The sequence below is a fragment of the Pyricularia grisea genome (genome assembly GCF_004355905.1).
Source record: "Pyricularia grisea strain NI907 chromosome V map unlocalized Pyricularia_grisea_NI907_Scaffold_6, whole genome shotgun sequence".
Lineage (NCBI taxonomy): Eukaryota > Fungi > Ascomycota > Sordariomycetes > Magnaporthales > Pyriculariaceae > Pyricularia > Pyricularia grisea.
The window spans coordinates 675,982-691,345 of NW_022156719.1; the positions used below are offsets into that span (position 1 = coordinate 675,982).

Sequence of the window (15,364 nt, forward strand, 5' to 3'; positions counted from 1 at the left end):
GTTGCGCGCCACCATCAAGAGGTTCAGCGGTAGGTATGTAGCGAGCGACCAGCGCCATGAGTGATAAAAGCGACTGAGGGCGTGATGTTCGCACGACGGCCCAACGCCCATGTGAACAACCTCACATGGGAACGGAACAGAGGCCGCCGGGTCACCCCAAGCCATCGGCCACTTGTAGTCGGCGCACATGCTCTGGATCAATGGGGCCTGGCCGTTGTCCTTGCCATACTGCATCTCGCCGGTGCGGAAGCGTCGGAGAGCCTCAATAAGACGCACATCAACGGCTGCTGCGGCGCCGATCCATTTATTGTAGCCTGGCGGGAGGAGTGTGGGCGTGTAAAACCAAGCCCACATGATGGCCGTGCAGGAGAGCGCAAACAGGGCTGGGTCAGCCGAGTTTTGGATTATTTTCTCCGTCTTCAGTGCAGTCCCTCTGAGTTAGCAATGATCCCGGTAATCAACAGAAAGCGCGTGCAAGACAAGTATTTGTTCACCTTGGTCCATTTGCCCGCAGCCATGCGCCGCTCCCTCCTCTGAGACCATAGCTCGCCAACTATTACATCAACCGCTCTTGTCACGGCAAAAAGAGTCAGGTCAAGAGTACGGCCGGCCCATTGTATCGTTCTTTGTCGATTCTTGGATGAAGGGTCGTCTGACGGCTCTTCCACAATTTCCGTGAATAGTGGACTAGGTTTTGACTGTAGAAGACTTAGGCTGCACCAAGCCGCAACAAAGGTAGCCAACCATCTTGACAAGCGGAGCTTTGCAGACTCGTCCAGAGTGCGTAATACCCGTTCTATTACCCGTCTCAAAGGAACCTAATCCTTGGGGGGGATATGTTGTATATAAATTAGCAAGAAATCATACTTTTGTATCATCCGATACAACACGAACTAGTCACGTGCCTGTAGCAAGGTACTGCCTCCAACAAGTGCGGCGCAAAACACTGGAAAGCGTTGCGGATCGAACCCGGTGCGAAGGATGTGGAAAAGAGCCGGGAAGAAAGGCTGGAGCGGCTGACGAGCGGTGGTGTTCTCCGGGCGCTTGTACCGACGGCTGAGGCGCTGCAGCAGGAGGGTGAGCACGCGGGGCGCCACGCTCGATCCGTACCCGAGTAAGAATGCGCGGACGAGTGGACGGAGCTGGGGTGGTATGGCATGGTCCCATTTGGGATGTTTTGCTGCTGCCACCGCTACCGCGGGAATGCGGCGGCCAGGAGTTGTGTTCTGCGTCATAGTGGTATTGATCTTACTGGTACATTGAGTAGCGCAAGGGTTTGGCACCTAACAGCGCATTCGCATTACAAGGAAGAAATCAAAAGAGGAAGTAGCAAAAAAAAAAAAAAAAAAAGAGCCGCTATGGTAATGGCCCAATAAGTTGCTTGGTGAAAAACGTGGTTGATGATGTTTCAATCTTTGATCTTTTTTTTTCTTGCTTGACGTGTTTTCAGTCACTCATTACAAGTGCGAATAAACAGACGTGTCTCTCGTCCAGTTTGATAACACAACCCGGAATGTACAGGATGATGGCCTTTGGAAGGGGGGCTTGTGGGAGGCTAGCCCAGCTCAGCTTAAGCGACGCTTCCTTGCAAACGCCTTACCTCGGCTCCTCAGCTTGCTGTGTTGTCTTTCTTTGAACCAGAAAATAAACAGGGCAAGTGTAGACGGTAAATGGACCAATCAAGGAAGTGTCTGATTTTAAGGCCGAGATCCAAAAAAAAAGGGAGAAAATCGAATAAACCAGGAATCAATATAAAAAAAATAAAAAAATAAAAATTAAATTAAACCGTCAATTTGTCAAAGTGCGTGCGGTCTACTTGCGCCGTGGCCTGGATTACCTTGATCTAATCCGAATCGCGCGTGGTACGAACGTCCGTGCCGGGCTTGGGACAAGCTCCCTGCACATCAACACACCGTTGCGACACTGACCTGTCGAATCTATCGGTAGAGCCGATATGAGGGTAGTGTTGTACTTCTATTAAGGATTGAAGGTTCGAAATGTATTCAATGCGTGGGAGATCTGGGGAGGAAATGAAATTGATTGATTGGTGCAAGCTGACGTGTGACCTGACCGCGTGGATAGATCAAATCTCCGAGGAATATGCACTGCTGACAAGATATGGGGATGTATCTTCTGAAGCGTTATTCTTGGTCATTTACAACATCGTAAAAAAATAAAAGGAAAAAAAAAAAAAAACCAAGAAAATGATGGCGGACTTTTCGAGGACAGTCACTCACCCTCAGCCACCCAAGCCCACCGCTCTCTCACAGCAACACTAGAAAACACTAGCTCTAACTGGTATGTAGCAAGGTAACTTTAGGCAGGCAAATGTCCGTGGTTTTCTGCAGCCATGTATGACCTCGGTGAATGTCATGCATTCAGTAATGCAAGATTTCAGGGTGAGGGAGGGAGCCAACAGAAGAAAAAAAAAAAAAAAAAAGGAAACAAACGCAGGGCAAATTCGAGCACATACAGTAGCTCGTACATCCAGTCAATAGTCTGCAGAATTTTCTATTCCGACTTGCATTTTACTTCAAGTCGCATCCCGTCGCGTTACAAAGCTTCTAGAAACTGACTATCTAATCCGTCTAATAATCTACGTTTTGTGTGGATGGACTTGAGCTCGCGCAACAATCAATCAGATCGGGGAAGAAACCTTGAATGAACAAGGGCATTGTCTGAAGCATGTGATTGTGAGCTAGAATTGCTGAAGGGTGCTTGCGGTACGTACCTCATTGCCTGCCCGCTCTCAACCTGACTGGTCCGCTACTGCTAAGTGCATGTGTTTCTTTCCCCCGTTAGTTGAGTACCTACGATTGAGTACCCCACAGTTTCGGCTCGGCTGCGGGGGCAGCGGGACCACGCTAAAGTAAGGTAGGTAGGTAAGTACCTAGACTGGCCTAGTGAAGCTCGTTGAGGTCTGGTTCTAATCAGAACTAATCCAGGCGGTGTCCAAGACTCGGCTACCTTACCCAACGTGCTTTCATTCCATTCAAGGACTGAACTCCGCCCAACTTGTCAAGCTTTCGGATGCTCATTGACGAACTCAACGACGACGACGACGAGAAGTGTTACTTGTTTGCCCTTTTGCGCGCCAGGGAACTGAAATAAGTTTTGCGATTCTTCAAGAGACGGAACCCTACCTACGCAAGCGCGCCCGCCCCGACCGAAGCTTGATCCAACCAATCCTCTTCTCTTTAGCTCAGCTTGTATCCGAGTCGCGTTTCTTCGAGCTCACCGTCGTCCACGCTCCACGGAAAGAGCATTCATTGCTTGCATTTGTTGGGTGGTTTTCACACCTCAGGGGATACCTTCACCTCCCGCATTGCGTGCTCCTCTGGAGGCCACGAACTTTCAACTAGAATACGAGTCGAAATCGAAAACCAAAGCGAATCGGGACAAAGGCTCAAGAGCTAGCTCACGCACGTCGCAGGTAGCGATTGTCGTTTGATGACCTGGAGTGTCTAAACATTGGAAAATTGTGGCAATAGACTTTGGGGTTCTTCAACTCTGAATATCGTCAACAGGGTTGCCTCCGAGTCGCCTCTGCGCCCATTTTTGGTGTGCGCTCTAGGTTCAGTCGCGCGTTCTCCAGTTGCAGTGGAAACGGTGGTTTGGTGGTTTTTTTTACCTCCCGTACCTGCTCAAACTGGGACATAGACAAGCCTCTGAACGGGGTGGCGTTTTGCTGGGAAACGAAGTCGGGCGCCTTAACGGCATATCTGCAGTGCAAAAGTGTGGTCTTTGCAGAATAGTGCATATTGTACGCACACCGAGTTGGATTATCACGGGCTAGTGCCCTTGACAGAAATTTATAAAGTCTACCAGGCCATGGGATTCTCGGTTGAGGACAGGTAGCCCTCGCCCTGTCTGGTCGCCACGAGCTTTCCTACAAATACCTAGCACTTGATCCTTCCATCTACCATACCTATGTTGGCCTTGCAAAGGCTAGATTCAAGGATGCCGCAGCCGCAGCCACCACTACCGGACGAGGACCCGGGCCTCATCTTTGGTTGTAAGCCAAAATCCCAAAATCCTCATTTCACATGGTGTCTTGGTTTTTGGCATGGCGTTCTGACTATGGTGTATGAATAGGGCAAATAGGGGTCAATGTGGACGAGATTTTCGGCTTCGAAAGGGAGCATCTCCCACAACTAACGCCACCAGATAATCCTCAAGGGCCCCCGATCCTGGATACGGGAGATACTGACACACTTGACGCCTTTTTTGATCATATGCATAACAACACGGAGCCACCACCCAACTATGGAGAGGGTTTGGCTCAGTTGCAAGACGACTGGTTCAGTGACATAGGTCCGGTGCCTGTACTTGTGGGCACCTCCACCACACTTGGACCGCAGACGGATCCCACACTCAGTTCTCCGGCGAACCTGGAGATGCCTCAAATGACATTTCCAAATGTTGGGCCGATGGTCAACGGAGCTTCTCAACCTGCGAGCTTCACACCCATACCACAGGCCTCGAGCCAGCATCAGAACCAACGCCGTCCTCACCACCATCACCATCATCATCACCGACAGTCACATTCTGGCCCTGCACCGCCTCCAGTGCCTTCACCAATCCAGATCCCATTACATCAGCCGCATTCTGAGCAGGAGATTGCAGCGGCTACTGCATTACAAAATACTGCATTGTTCCAAAACCGAACTGGCCGACCAGACTACTCACCATATGCGGGAAACCAAGCACCAAATGGCGGAGTTTTTGGGCAAAGGCACCAGCCCCAGCTTGCCGGGCAAAATCATCATTCACCAGTGTTTTCGCCAATCGATAATGGAGCAAGTCAACCTTTTGGGTTCACAATCACGCCGAATCAGCATGCCTCGCATGCCCAAGAGCAACCTCAAGTCTCAGCGAATGCATTCCAACCTCGAGTGTACATGAATGGCCAGGCACATGTTCAGCCTCAGCCGCAACGACAGCCTGCCCCAGCAGCCTCGTCTGGTACTGCGCCCGCCATGTTTGATAATCTACGCAATCCTCAATACGGCTCTGATCCCAACTTCAGCAGACCTCACGGTTATGTCCCTCAAACTACCCAGGAAGAGAGTGCGCAGATTGAGCAAGAGCGCCTCAAATATGTGGGCTGTCTAGAGCCAGTAGCACCCAGCAGTAACGAGACCACAGGACCGACGACGCCGATATCACCCGCCCGCAGGCCCACCAATCTAGACAAGATGCTCAGCGAATACGATAATGCCACTGCAAATGGGAATGCAGCAAGCATCGTGAAGCTCGAGTCGGATGAAAGCACCGATCAGAAGCGGACGAGCGTCGAAGGAAACGACGATGAACCGCCGCCGTTCAATTCCAAGGGTAAAGGAAAGGCAAAGCCCAATCCCCGCCCTCGTCCCCAAAAGAAGCTCAAGAACACACCGGCAACCGCCAGGAAGAGCCCCTCAAGCGATCTTGCCGCAGATACCTCAGCTCCAGGGCCAAGCCCACTGAACTCGGGCGATGTTGAAGATGACGTGGACACCGCCGGGAAGCCCTCGTCTGGGAAGCGACGCAAGTCATCGACGGCGCCGCAGAAACAGCCTCGCGTGAATTTGACGTCGGAGCAGAAGCGACTAAATCACATCAACTCGGAGAAGCGACGACGCGGTAATATCAAGGACCAGCTTCAGGATCTACAGTCTGAAATCGACCCCATAAGGGATCAGAAAATGAGCAAGGGCGTGGTCGCTGAGAAGACATTCGAGTTTATCGAGGCTCTCTTGCGCGATAACCAATATCTGCTAGAACTAAGTATGCAGCACGGCTGGTCGGAAGACTCTTTTATCGATGGGCTGAGTCAACAGCACAATGGTGCTAGTCAAGGTTCGAGACCTCCAACAGACAACGCGTACGCCAACAACCAGTCGATCCTATCGACACCCGAACAGGCTTTTGGTATGTCCTTGCAGAACGGACACGGTGACCACCATCTTCACAACGGTGCTCAGTCGGTCCAGCCGGACGGGATACATCAACCATCTATGGGGCCCTCGGCACCTCACATCAACGGCATGAGAGCCCATGTTTCTGCTGCCAGCAATGGTGGAAACGACCTAGTTTCCCAGCCGACCAGCGGCTACGACAGCTACACCGCAGCACCGCAAGACAGTGGTGCCGGCAACTCCGGGCACGTCCACAACCCGCAAATGTTCCACAATCCGACCATGTTTGGCCAGTGGAACGGCAATGGCGCAGGAACTGGCGCTCAAATACCCGCATCTCAGATGCCCACCTCTCCGCATACTCTGTATGGGTAGGACCCGGAGTGGGAGACGCAGAAAGATAGGGATATATATAAGCATGATTATTGATATGTTGCTTTGATTTACTTTTTTTTCTCCTTTGATTATAAAGAACGCATACGCTCACGCGCACACGCACGCACACACACGCACACGCATTCGCACTTTGGAAAGGGCCACGCCTACTGGCTGCTCACCAACAGCCATTCCGAATGTTGCACTGCACAAGATGGGACGAAGAGACCTCACGAGCCATATATACCCTTTCTTTGGTGACTGTGGGGCTCGCTTTGAGGTAGTTACACATATACCCTGGGGCTGCATTCTGTTAGTTATTTTTTTTTATCTCGGGTGACCGGGAGGTTTTCTTTGTTACTTTATCAGTCGTTCCTGGAAGGGGGGAAATCTCGGCGCAAACAGGAGTCAGATTGGGGATTTATTCGAAAGGGAACAGCTGTTATGGGATGGGATTGGTGTTAGGACTTTTGCTAAGGCGCGGGATGGGCCCTGGGTTTGGTGTTTTGAAACATCTTTTTCTTCTGTGCTCTTTTTTGGAGCCCCATGACTGGAGATTGGCTGTTGTTTGTTGTCTTTTGGGGCTCAGGAGCAATTGTTTAGTTTTTTATAATATCCCTCTGCCACACTTTCGACATTCATTCCTTTTTCCGTATGGAAAGGGAACTGGCCATTCTGCTTTTTTCCCTTTTCCTTATGACGACGACGTTATTTATGGTTTACAAAAAAGTGTACCTGTTTTTTTTTTTATTGTTCACCCTTTTTTTTTTCAGTTGGTCAGCGGGGTCATACTTACCCATTATCACTATTCTAATACAGACATGGCCCGTCTGCAGGAGGAGACGAGAGAAGGGAGGGGGAAGCAAGGTTTGTGGGTGGGGGATAGATGGACAAGCGGACGGACTCTCTTCGCCAGGTGTAGTGTGAGTCTCACCTTGATGGATTAGGCACATAGATGGAGTCTTTGAACCCTGGTTATTTTCACATCTTGCAAGACGTGGTTTCATCGAAGATACTTTGACCATGTGCCTTCGTTTCCGTCCCACTCTTTAGGGACTTTGAACAGACAAGAGAATTCATGATAAATATTGCTGCATGCTGAATGCTGGGGGGGGGGGGGGGGGGGGGGGGGGGGGGGGGGGGGGGGGGGGGGGGGGGGGGGGGGGGGGGGGGGGGGGGGGGGGGGGGGGGGGGGGGGGGGGGGGGGGGGGGGGGGGGGGGGGGGGGGGGGGGGGGGGGGGGGGGGGGGGGGGGGGGGGGGGGGGGGGGGGGGGGGGGGGGGNGGGGGGAAGTACTTTCCCCTCCTCACCCCCTCCCCCTTAATGTTTTCCTTGGTTATGTCGGACATATATCTCAGTAAAAAAGGGTATTTTATTAGGGGTTGTATAGGGTTTAAAGAAAAGAAGAAAAAAAACTCCCCGGCCCGGCGCGATGCGAAAACGGAGTTAAACTGTCTTTGTTTTCCGTTTTCGTATTCTTGACACGTGCCCCGGGACCAAAAATAAACAAGAAGGAAATTAAAAACGAGATGAGGAGACGGGGGCTCGAAAACAATCCCATTAAAATACGGAAGAAGATTTAGGGTTTTGGCTTCTAGAATATGGGCTGATATATGCTTTTTTTTTCTTTCTTTCCTAATTGTTCTTGTTCGCCTTCGTTTCCTCTTCTGGGTGACTTTTTTCATGGTGGTTTGGAAAATGTAGTGTCTTGAGTCTCTGTTGGGAAAAGTAAATCCGGAGTCCACCCGGGTTACTTGTAAAGTCTTAGATGTGGCAGAAACGGAGAAGGAATGTTTTCAGACTTCTCCGTTGGAGGGTTTTGCCTCCATAAAGAATGAAAGAAGAACCCCTGTGATTCACTTGGTTGATAGCATCTAGATGGTTCGGGACTTTTTCGACCTCGGGATGATGCTTCTGCACGGAGTACCGATAAGGGTTTTGTGGCACAAAATCGTGAATAAACATGGTTGGGAGGCTAGTGGCTGCAGAAAAGCCAAGTGCCCAAGGCAGCCAAAAGACACTTTTTTTTTGTTTTTACATTAGCTTGTGGCTTTTTTTTTTTTTTCTTTAACAAAGCATCGTTTGCGCTTCAGCTTCCCGTGACAACTTCTGTAGCTCCGAGTTACACTAGTCTTGTTTTCGTAGAGTCATCTATGTGAATGTCGGCCTAGGAACCTTAATGTCCAGCTTGAGAGTTTAAGATTAATGCCATCTCATTGCATGACGGGGTTTAATGGTGCAGAATTGTGAGTTCCGCGCTACTGGGCTGGACTGAACTCTCGAATCCTCGATAGGGGTGCAAGGTCGTCATACCGCGTTGTTGCATGTATGTTGCAATTGTGATCGTCTATCATCAATCTATCTGTGTCATCATGTTCACTTTGACGAACTACTCATGAGAGTGTTGTCGAGGAGATAAGCAAAATTATGTGATTTAAACGAAACTCTAAAATAAATTCCCCTGTCAAAGACTCAGCCATCACCATCGAGCTGGTGGAAACGTTGATGAGCCAGCATCGCAAAGGCCGGGATGACATGACCGCAAAACTCACAGGCGTGTGAACCACCGTCCCAGTCTGTTTCCAGACTGTCCTCGTCGGCGACATCATCCGCAATCTCGTTTTGAGTTGTATTTGGATCGACAGGAGAGGAACTGGACCTTGTCATTACTCCGCCGTCATTAACTTTATCTTGATCGTACGCAGTGAATTCACGGAGCACTTCATGCTGCCTGCGGAACATGCCGGCGATATCCCGGCCGCTGCTTGTCTTGGAGTCAGCACCGCTGGCGACCATGCCAGTAACGCAAATGTTGATAAGCCCGATATTGTAACCGCCCTGGCCCGTGCCGGATGGTGGGGGGTTTAGTTTGTGAAACATAGGTAGCAGAGTCTCGTCGACCAGGCGGGCAGCAAGATGTTCTGCCGTCTGATCGGTGGAGCCGTGGACAAAGCTGGGTAGCGGTTGACTGCGAGAGGTACGGTTGTTGTTGTATGGCGGGCGCGGGCCGGTGGTGGAGTGCCGTAGGCGGGTGGTGAGGCGCAGGGTCCTGGGCCGGGCGAGCCAAATCACAGGCTCGGGGACGTCCATGTCACTAACCGTTTCTGTCAGGTCCACGCGCATGCGGCGGATGAGCGAGGCGGACAGCTTGATTAATTGCTGTGTTATCTGCACAATGTTGATAAGGCCGGTGCTTGCATAGGTATCCTCTATGCCGATCTGCATTGGGAAGTCGCATGCGAACTTGACTTCTGCCGTGTCAATGCCGTGGAGCAGCCGGTACGTCTTGTGCCCTATACCTTTTTCCAGCCCCAGTGGCTGTAGGAGTTTCTCGAGGAGATGTGGCGATACGTCATGTTGGAGACGGACTTGGCCGGCCGTCAGGGGCTTGTCAGGGGCGGTGGACCCTATGTGCTGCTCCATAATTGCTGCCATGCTGCCACCTATTCCTGGCAGGCTACGCAAGGAGTGCTGGTCTACAAATGACACGGTTTCTGCCTTTGAGAGAGCAAGGAGCGTCGTTTGGTTGCGGGGTTTGTTTTGGCTGCCCACCATTTTGGCGAGAAGTTTGTTTACTGAGATGCCACAGGCGCTAGTATAGCCTTCTTCCTCAATCCGGAGGCGTATATGATAGGCCAGATGGGATGCCAGCAGTAGGCGTGTACGAAGAGACCCCGGGGCATCTTCGGACCCGACAACGCCGCAGCTGCTATTTGGGGACCAGGATGGTGCAACCACACAGCCCGCAAAAGCCGTGGCATCAAATGCAAATCCCAACTCTGGGTCTGTGCTCGACAGGCAGAAGAAGGAATTGGCAAGTCCATGCGGGTTCAGCAAATCAAGATTGTAAGATACGATGTCAGAGACATCGAGGAAGACCTCGTCAAGGCCAAGTCGTTCAGCTCGGTCATTCCAGGAAAAGGAACGGAGCACTCGATACAGTATCTTGGAGGTGTTTCTGAAGTGGGTAAGATCTTCCCCGTCAACCAAGACCAGATCGGGACATATCTCCTTTGCGTCGGAAATGCGCATAAGCTTCTTGACGCCCCTACCACGGGCTACATAGTTGCAGGTGGCAAGTATGCTCTTTTGTTTAATACCAACGGGGAGAGATTTCAGGGAAGGCTCTTTGTGTTCGACAACCTGAGCATAGAAGCAGTCATAATCCTTTTGATGTATTTATTTTTGTTCCAGTAACATGAGTGCCGGGTTCAATTGTTGATGTTTCAGTAGGTTACCATAGCAAGAAGATCTGGTTCAAGCCGGAAGCTTACAAAGTGGAGAATGATCCTTTCGTCGTCGGTACGCGGCAATGTTTCTGGTAGTGCTTCCAGCTGTGCTTGAGCTTCAGCCGGTCTCTTCCGAGGAAAGCTATTGTTGCTATTGTTGTTGCTGATGATGCCGTTCCCGCTGTTTGCAACCAAGTTTGTGGCTTCTTCCGAGATACCCATATTTGATTGCCGCCACGAAAAGGTTGGTCACGCGAAGATCAAGAAAAAAAAAGAATAAAAAAAAATTTAAGAAAAAATTCCGTATATGGTAGGTACTGGCGTACAGTATTGACCAGGAAATACGATCGACTTGAACCCTGCCCTGCAATCGCATCTATTAATATTTTGGTTCAAGCACGGCTAAGGCCGTCGTCGCCTGTGTGTCGTTGTTTTCTTCTTTTTTTTCTTTTTTTTCCCTCTCTTTGAAACAGGAAAACCCAAACAGGGGGTGGGCTTCATAAGGCAGAAGTGGATTCACTCATGGCTATTTCTGGTTGCGTTACGTGGTAATCTCTGTTTCGCATACAACAAAGCAACTTTTTCAATTCGGTAGTTGGACCGAGAAAACGTGACTACGCCCCTACGGGGAAACTACGGCAAGACCGGTTGGCCCAATCAAAACCATTTCCGCTTCAAGTTTTTTACCTTATTAAGCCGCACAGACCAGTCAGGCGTGCTTATTTTGGGAGGCTTTTGAAATGACTTGAGTAGGTAACCAAGCCACACCCCCTTGCCTTTCACCCCACTACCATTACTTTACCGTAATAAGAAAACCCACCCGAAGACAAAAAATCCCCCGAACTGATCTCAATACTACTATAGTACGTACATTGTACATTGCGGTAATCTCGACAACTACGTCAGTTAGAGCCACATTTCTCTGGGACTCGGGGAAATCCTTGAGATTCAACTGAATATAGCTACAAAAGCATTCATCCGGAGCCCACAAGGCGCCACCCAGATCTGATTTAGGGGCGATGGCGTCTGACACCTGTTGGGCCACGTTTGACTGATTGAGGAGACACGAGTTCCACCGGCCTTATTTTTTCTTTCTTTTGTTTACCCCCTTCAAGCCTTTTGCCTTCGCCGCGTGGCAACACGAACAGCCTCTCGGTAATTTGCGACGGCCGTGGATTTGTTTGTTGCCCAGAAAAAATTGTTTGTAACTTTTTACTCACCGCTTCATTTCGTCTTGTTTCGCATGGTTCTCCTGTCGCTTAATGTATGTACGGTACAGAGGCGAAAGATGGATGTCTGTCTCCATTGTGCTTGGGCAGCAAGCGAATGAATTAGATCCCAAAGGTACAGACAGTTACAGTAGATGTGTAGTGCACAATGACTCCGACCTGCTTACTACCTCGATCGGGTTCCCTAGGTACGGAGTACCTTACCTTGATCCATCCTTTTGATACTCAATGTCTAGAACGAACTAGTTCAACAAAAAAATGTAGTTGAAGATTCTACCCCGCTTCAATAGCGGGTGATGGGCGCTACGGAGGAGGGTGATCTCAAGTTGAGATTGGATGTTGCCCACATTGTTCGTCAAGCGCGCGGCCGCTTCTGCTAGCCTGCTTCTGTTTCCAGCTGCAGCCGGCGCGCTTTCTTGAACGGACGATTGGACCTATTGGGATACGGAAGAAAATGACAGGCGCCCAGTCTCGCGGGCTAATTGGATCGGAGACTGTACACTACAACCTTGTCAGGACAGGGGTCCCGGCGCTTGCGCCATGCCCTGCAACCCCATGCCATGCAATCCCGTCTCACTGAGCACAGTCACCCGCCAGTCAGGCCTTGCTCAGACAGTCACCGCTCCCTCGTCTCGTCGCCCTTCTCCAGTCCCGCTTCGTTAATATGCGCGCTCTCAATGCGTCTTTTTATTCCTCTCGATTTCCATCTTTGTTTCTATGGGGCCCTTGCCATACCAACCCTTGCTTGCGTCCCGGCATTCTTACACCCATGACAATTGGAAGACCCCCCCCCCCCCGGTAGGCGCTTCTTTTCTTACTCCATCGATCCTCCATCGAACAACCCAGGGGGTCACACACCCGAATGCTGGGTTACAATGTATATAGGATAGGTTCATCCTGCTTGATCTGGAACTCTTAATGTATAGTTTCAATTCCTACTTGCTCTCTCGCAGATACTGCTTCTATTTTCTCTATTCATCCCATCCTTGTTACTCATACCCCTACTATATTTGTAAAGTTGCCTTGTCAGTCAGTCAGGCGGAACTTCAGTCATAAGTCTAATCTGGTCTAGTCGGTCGTCTTGTTCCTTCCTATTTCTCTTTGACCTACTTTATTTCAAATTCTCATTTGCATCCATAAAATCTATTTTCGGCAGTAAGCATCTTTATTTACGTGAGAGTGCACCCAACCAACAGACACACACACACACACGCACACACGGCAAACTTTCATATACATATATACACACAACCCATATTACGTCGCCTTTTACTCCAACTATTGTTAGTTGCTATTACGATTCAAAAGTTTTTAGTCTTATTTTTTTTTTTTTTTTTTTTTTTTTTGCGTCACACACACACATACACACGCACCGAGGCAATGTCATCATCACCCGACAGCCCTCCCAAGAGGCCAAGACTGTCTCTTCAGATCAAGGCAATCTCCAACGGCCCGAGCGTTCGCACTTCTCGCAACTTGGCAGCGGCCGTAAACCCGAGATCCCCGACGTCTTTCAATACTCTTTCAAATGTCTACGTCACAGCCATAGGCAAATCCGCACCTGTTGAGGAGCCACTGACCGCCATCAACACAAGGAGCAGAGGTCTGCCACTTAAACTTCAGACACAAAATGTATCTACAACGGCACAGTCAATATCAGCCTTCGGGGTTGGTCCCGAGACTCCCTTGACTGCCCAGCCAATGTCACCGGCCGTCTTGCAAAACATAACATTCCCAAGTACTATGACTGCTACACCACCACTGTCTGCTGGTCCGATGGAGGCGGCCGATGCCAGAGTTTTCACCTTCTCCGCCGAGGATACTTCAGCCACGAGGCCGAGGACCGACATGACCTCGCAGCTCATGTCTCCCCGAACGCCAAAAAGGCGTACCGCGGCTCCGGGCACCGGTGGATCTCGGGCTGCGCCTTACTCTCACAACCCGCGCTCGTTGCCCAGTATTCTACGTAACTCTCCGCTACCACGCCTCCCTACCATGTCTCCTGACTCTCCAAGGAGGCAGTCCAAGCGTCTTCAAGAAAAGGCCGCTCGCCGAGTGTGCTACAACACACCACTGACCCAAACCATCACGACGAACAAATACACCAAGTCGCACATCGACTTGCTCTGCGAGGAGGCGTCGCCTTTCTCGCCATCTAAGCCGGCATCCGAAGACCCAGAGATCGTTCTTGACCTCGCCATGGCTTACACCGGCGACGAGACGCGGGATGGCGGCCAAACACCTGGTCCTTACGAGGAGATGCGGAGGCGAATGGCCGGCCTGGCTGCTGCCTCACCGCTGTCTTCACCAAGCGGCATCAAAAAGCGGACTTCTAAGAAGCGGGAGAAGAAGCGTCGCTGGGTCTGGACCATCGGGGTCGAGGACGAAGAGGGTGACGATGTTGGAGGAGCCGTGGCCGCCTACCGCGCCGCCGAGGCCGCTGCAGCCGGGACACCACTGAAATTGACGGCTCCGACGATGGTCAGAGACGAACAGCGCGAACCCCTCAGTGCGATACCTAAGCTGTGCATCAATACCATGGCAGTGTTCAACCAGCAGCAAAGGGCCTACGATCAACCATCCCTGGACGAGATCACCCCAAGCATCGAGTCTTCAGATTTTAGCAGCCAGATCGGCGGCGAATCGTCGGCGTCGGAAATGGACGTCGAGATGTCGGACGTGAGCAGCGTCACATCGGACATGGGTGAGAGCTGCTACGGCGGTGGCCTGAACCCACAGCAGTCGGACTACGAGCTTGTCACTCCGACGCTGATGAGGTCCAACAAGAGATTCTGCTCCGGGTCGAGATTGGGATCGGAGGATATGATGAGTTTTACGGCGGGCAGTCGGAGGGACACGCCCATCCCGGCGCATTTGACTTGCTCTTGATGAGTATTTTATTTTGAAAGCCCTGGCAGGATCAAAAGAGTTGGCTTGGAAACATCTTTAGCGGGGAGTTTTTGATTTAAGCGCATGAGGTGGTGTTTTTTTTTTCTTTTTTTTGTTTTCGGACATGTAGAACTATGTATATCATCATCATTATAATCATATATATCAACGCGTTACGATTCTACCATGATACTTGCAGTTTCTATAGTGACTTGATTCAATATTGCTACTCTCAATTGTTAGGATTCGACACGTTCATGTAATCTTTCATGAAGTTCACTTATACAGCGAGACTAAACTCATCGATTTACCTACGTGCCCAAGAACGAAAATCTACCAAAGGTCACCGACAAAGACCATCAGCCTTCCCTACAAAGCACCACCATCACCACAATCGGCAGTCCCCCTCCCGCCTGCTGCTCTCCAGCTGCATCAGCAGCCGCAGCCGCAACCGGCGTGAGTCGCGGGCCATGTCGTCGATGCGCCGCACACGGTGTTGACCAGTATACACACCACGCGGTCGGTCGATCACCACCATGACCTCATCCTCAGAGGGGTGGGGGGCGAGCAGTGCTGGCGAAGGGGGTGGGGAGCAGGGGAGTGGACGATATGTGTGACGCTTGAGGGTCATGATGGGCCACATGTTTGTTTTAATTTTTCTGAAGCTTACCTTGTTGGATTTGCGGGGGTTGTGTGTTTGGAAAGAAAAGATCGAGTTTGCGTACGCTTCCCCCCCCCCCCCC

The 15,364-nt window shown here is 50.8% G+C and overlaps 4 protein-coding genes across 4 annotated transcripts in view; 2 read left to right on the forward strand and 2 right to left on the reverse strand.

The window, feature by feature from the left end:
• Positions 1 to 2,999: 2,999 nt before the first annotated feature.
• On the forward strand, positions 3,000 to 7,166 carry PgNI_08151 (uncharacterized protein). The gene is made up of 2 exons (XM_031128150.1): positions 3,000 to 4,015; positions 4,096 to 7,166. Exons 1-2 carry the CDS (start codon positions 3,931 to 3,933, stop codon positions 6,273 to 6,275), a joined length of 2,265 nt encoding a protein of 754 aa, XP_030978417.1. The 5' UTR covers positions 3,000 to 3,930; the 3' UTR covers positions 6,276 to 7,166.
• Positions 7,167 to 8,746: 1,580 nt separating this feature from the next.
• On the reverse strand, positions 8,747 to 10,725 carry PgNI_08152 (uncharacterized protein; the record flags this gene model as incomplete). The annotated part of the gene is made up of 2 exons (XM_031128151.1): positions 8,747 to 10,441; positions 10,549 to 10,725. 2 exons carry the CDS (start codon positions 10,723 to 10,725, stop codon positions 8,747 to 8,749), a joined length of 1,872 nt encoding a protein of 623 aa, XP_030978419.1.
• Positions 10,726 to 13,112: 2,387 nt separating this feature from the next.
• Positions 13,113 to 14,621, forward strand: PgNI_08153 (uncharacterized protein; the record flags this gene model as incomplete). The annotated part of the gene is made up of 1 exon (XM_031128152.1): positions 13,113 to 14,621. One exon carries the CDS (start codon positions 13,113 to 13,115, stop codon positions 14,619 to 14,621), a length of 1,509 nt encoding a protein of 502 aa, XP_030978418.1.
• Positions 14,622 to 15,006: 385 nt separating this feature from the next.
• The window catches only part of PgNI_08154 (uncharacterized protein), a gene marked incomplete at both ends in the record, with an annotated part of 1,427 nt that continues 1,069 nt past the window's right edge, over positions 15,007 to 15,364 (reverse strand). The window contains one exon of the mRNA XM_031128153.1: positions 15,007 to 15,280. Within this exon, the coding sequence (XP_030978420.1) occupies positions 15,007 to 15,280 (274 nt within the window). The remainder of the gene's footprint in view (positions 15,281 to 15,364) is intronic.

What these genes read in the sequence shown, in the direction of transcription:
- PgNI_08151 (XM_031128150.1), top strand. Translation starts at nt 3,931, where the DNA reads ATGTTGGCCTTGCAAAGGCTAGATTCAAGGATGCCGCAGCCGCAGCCA. An exon ending in CCCGGGCCTCATCTTTGGTT is followed by an intron (nt 4,016 to 4,095) that starts GTAAGCCAAAAT and finishes GTGTATGAATAG; the next exon opens with GGCAAATAGGGGTCAATGTG.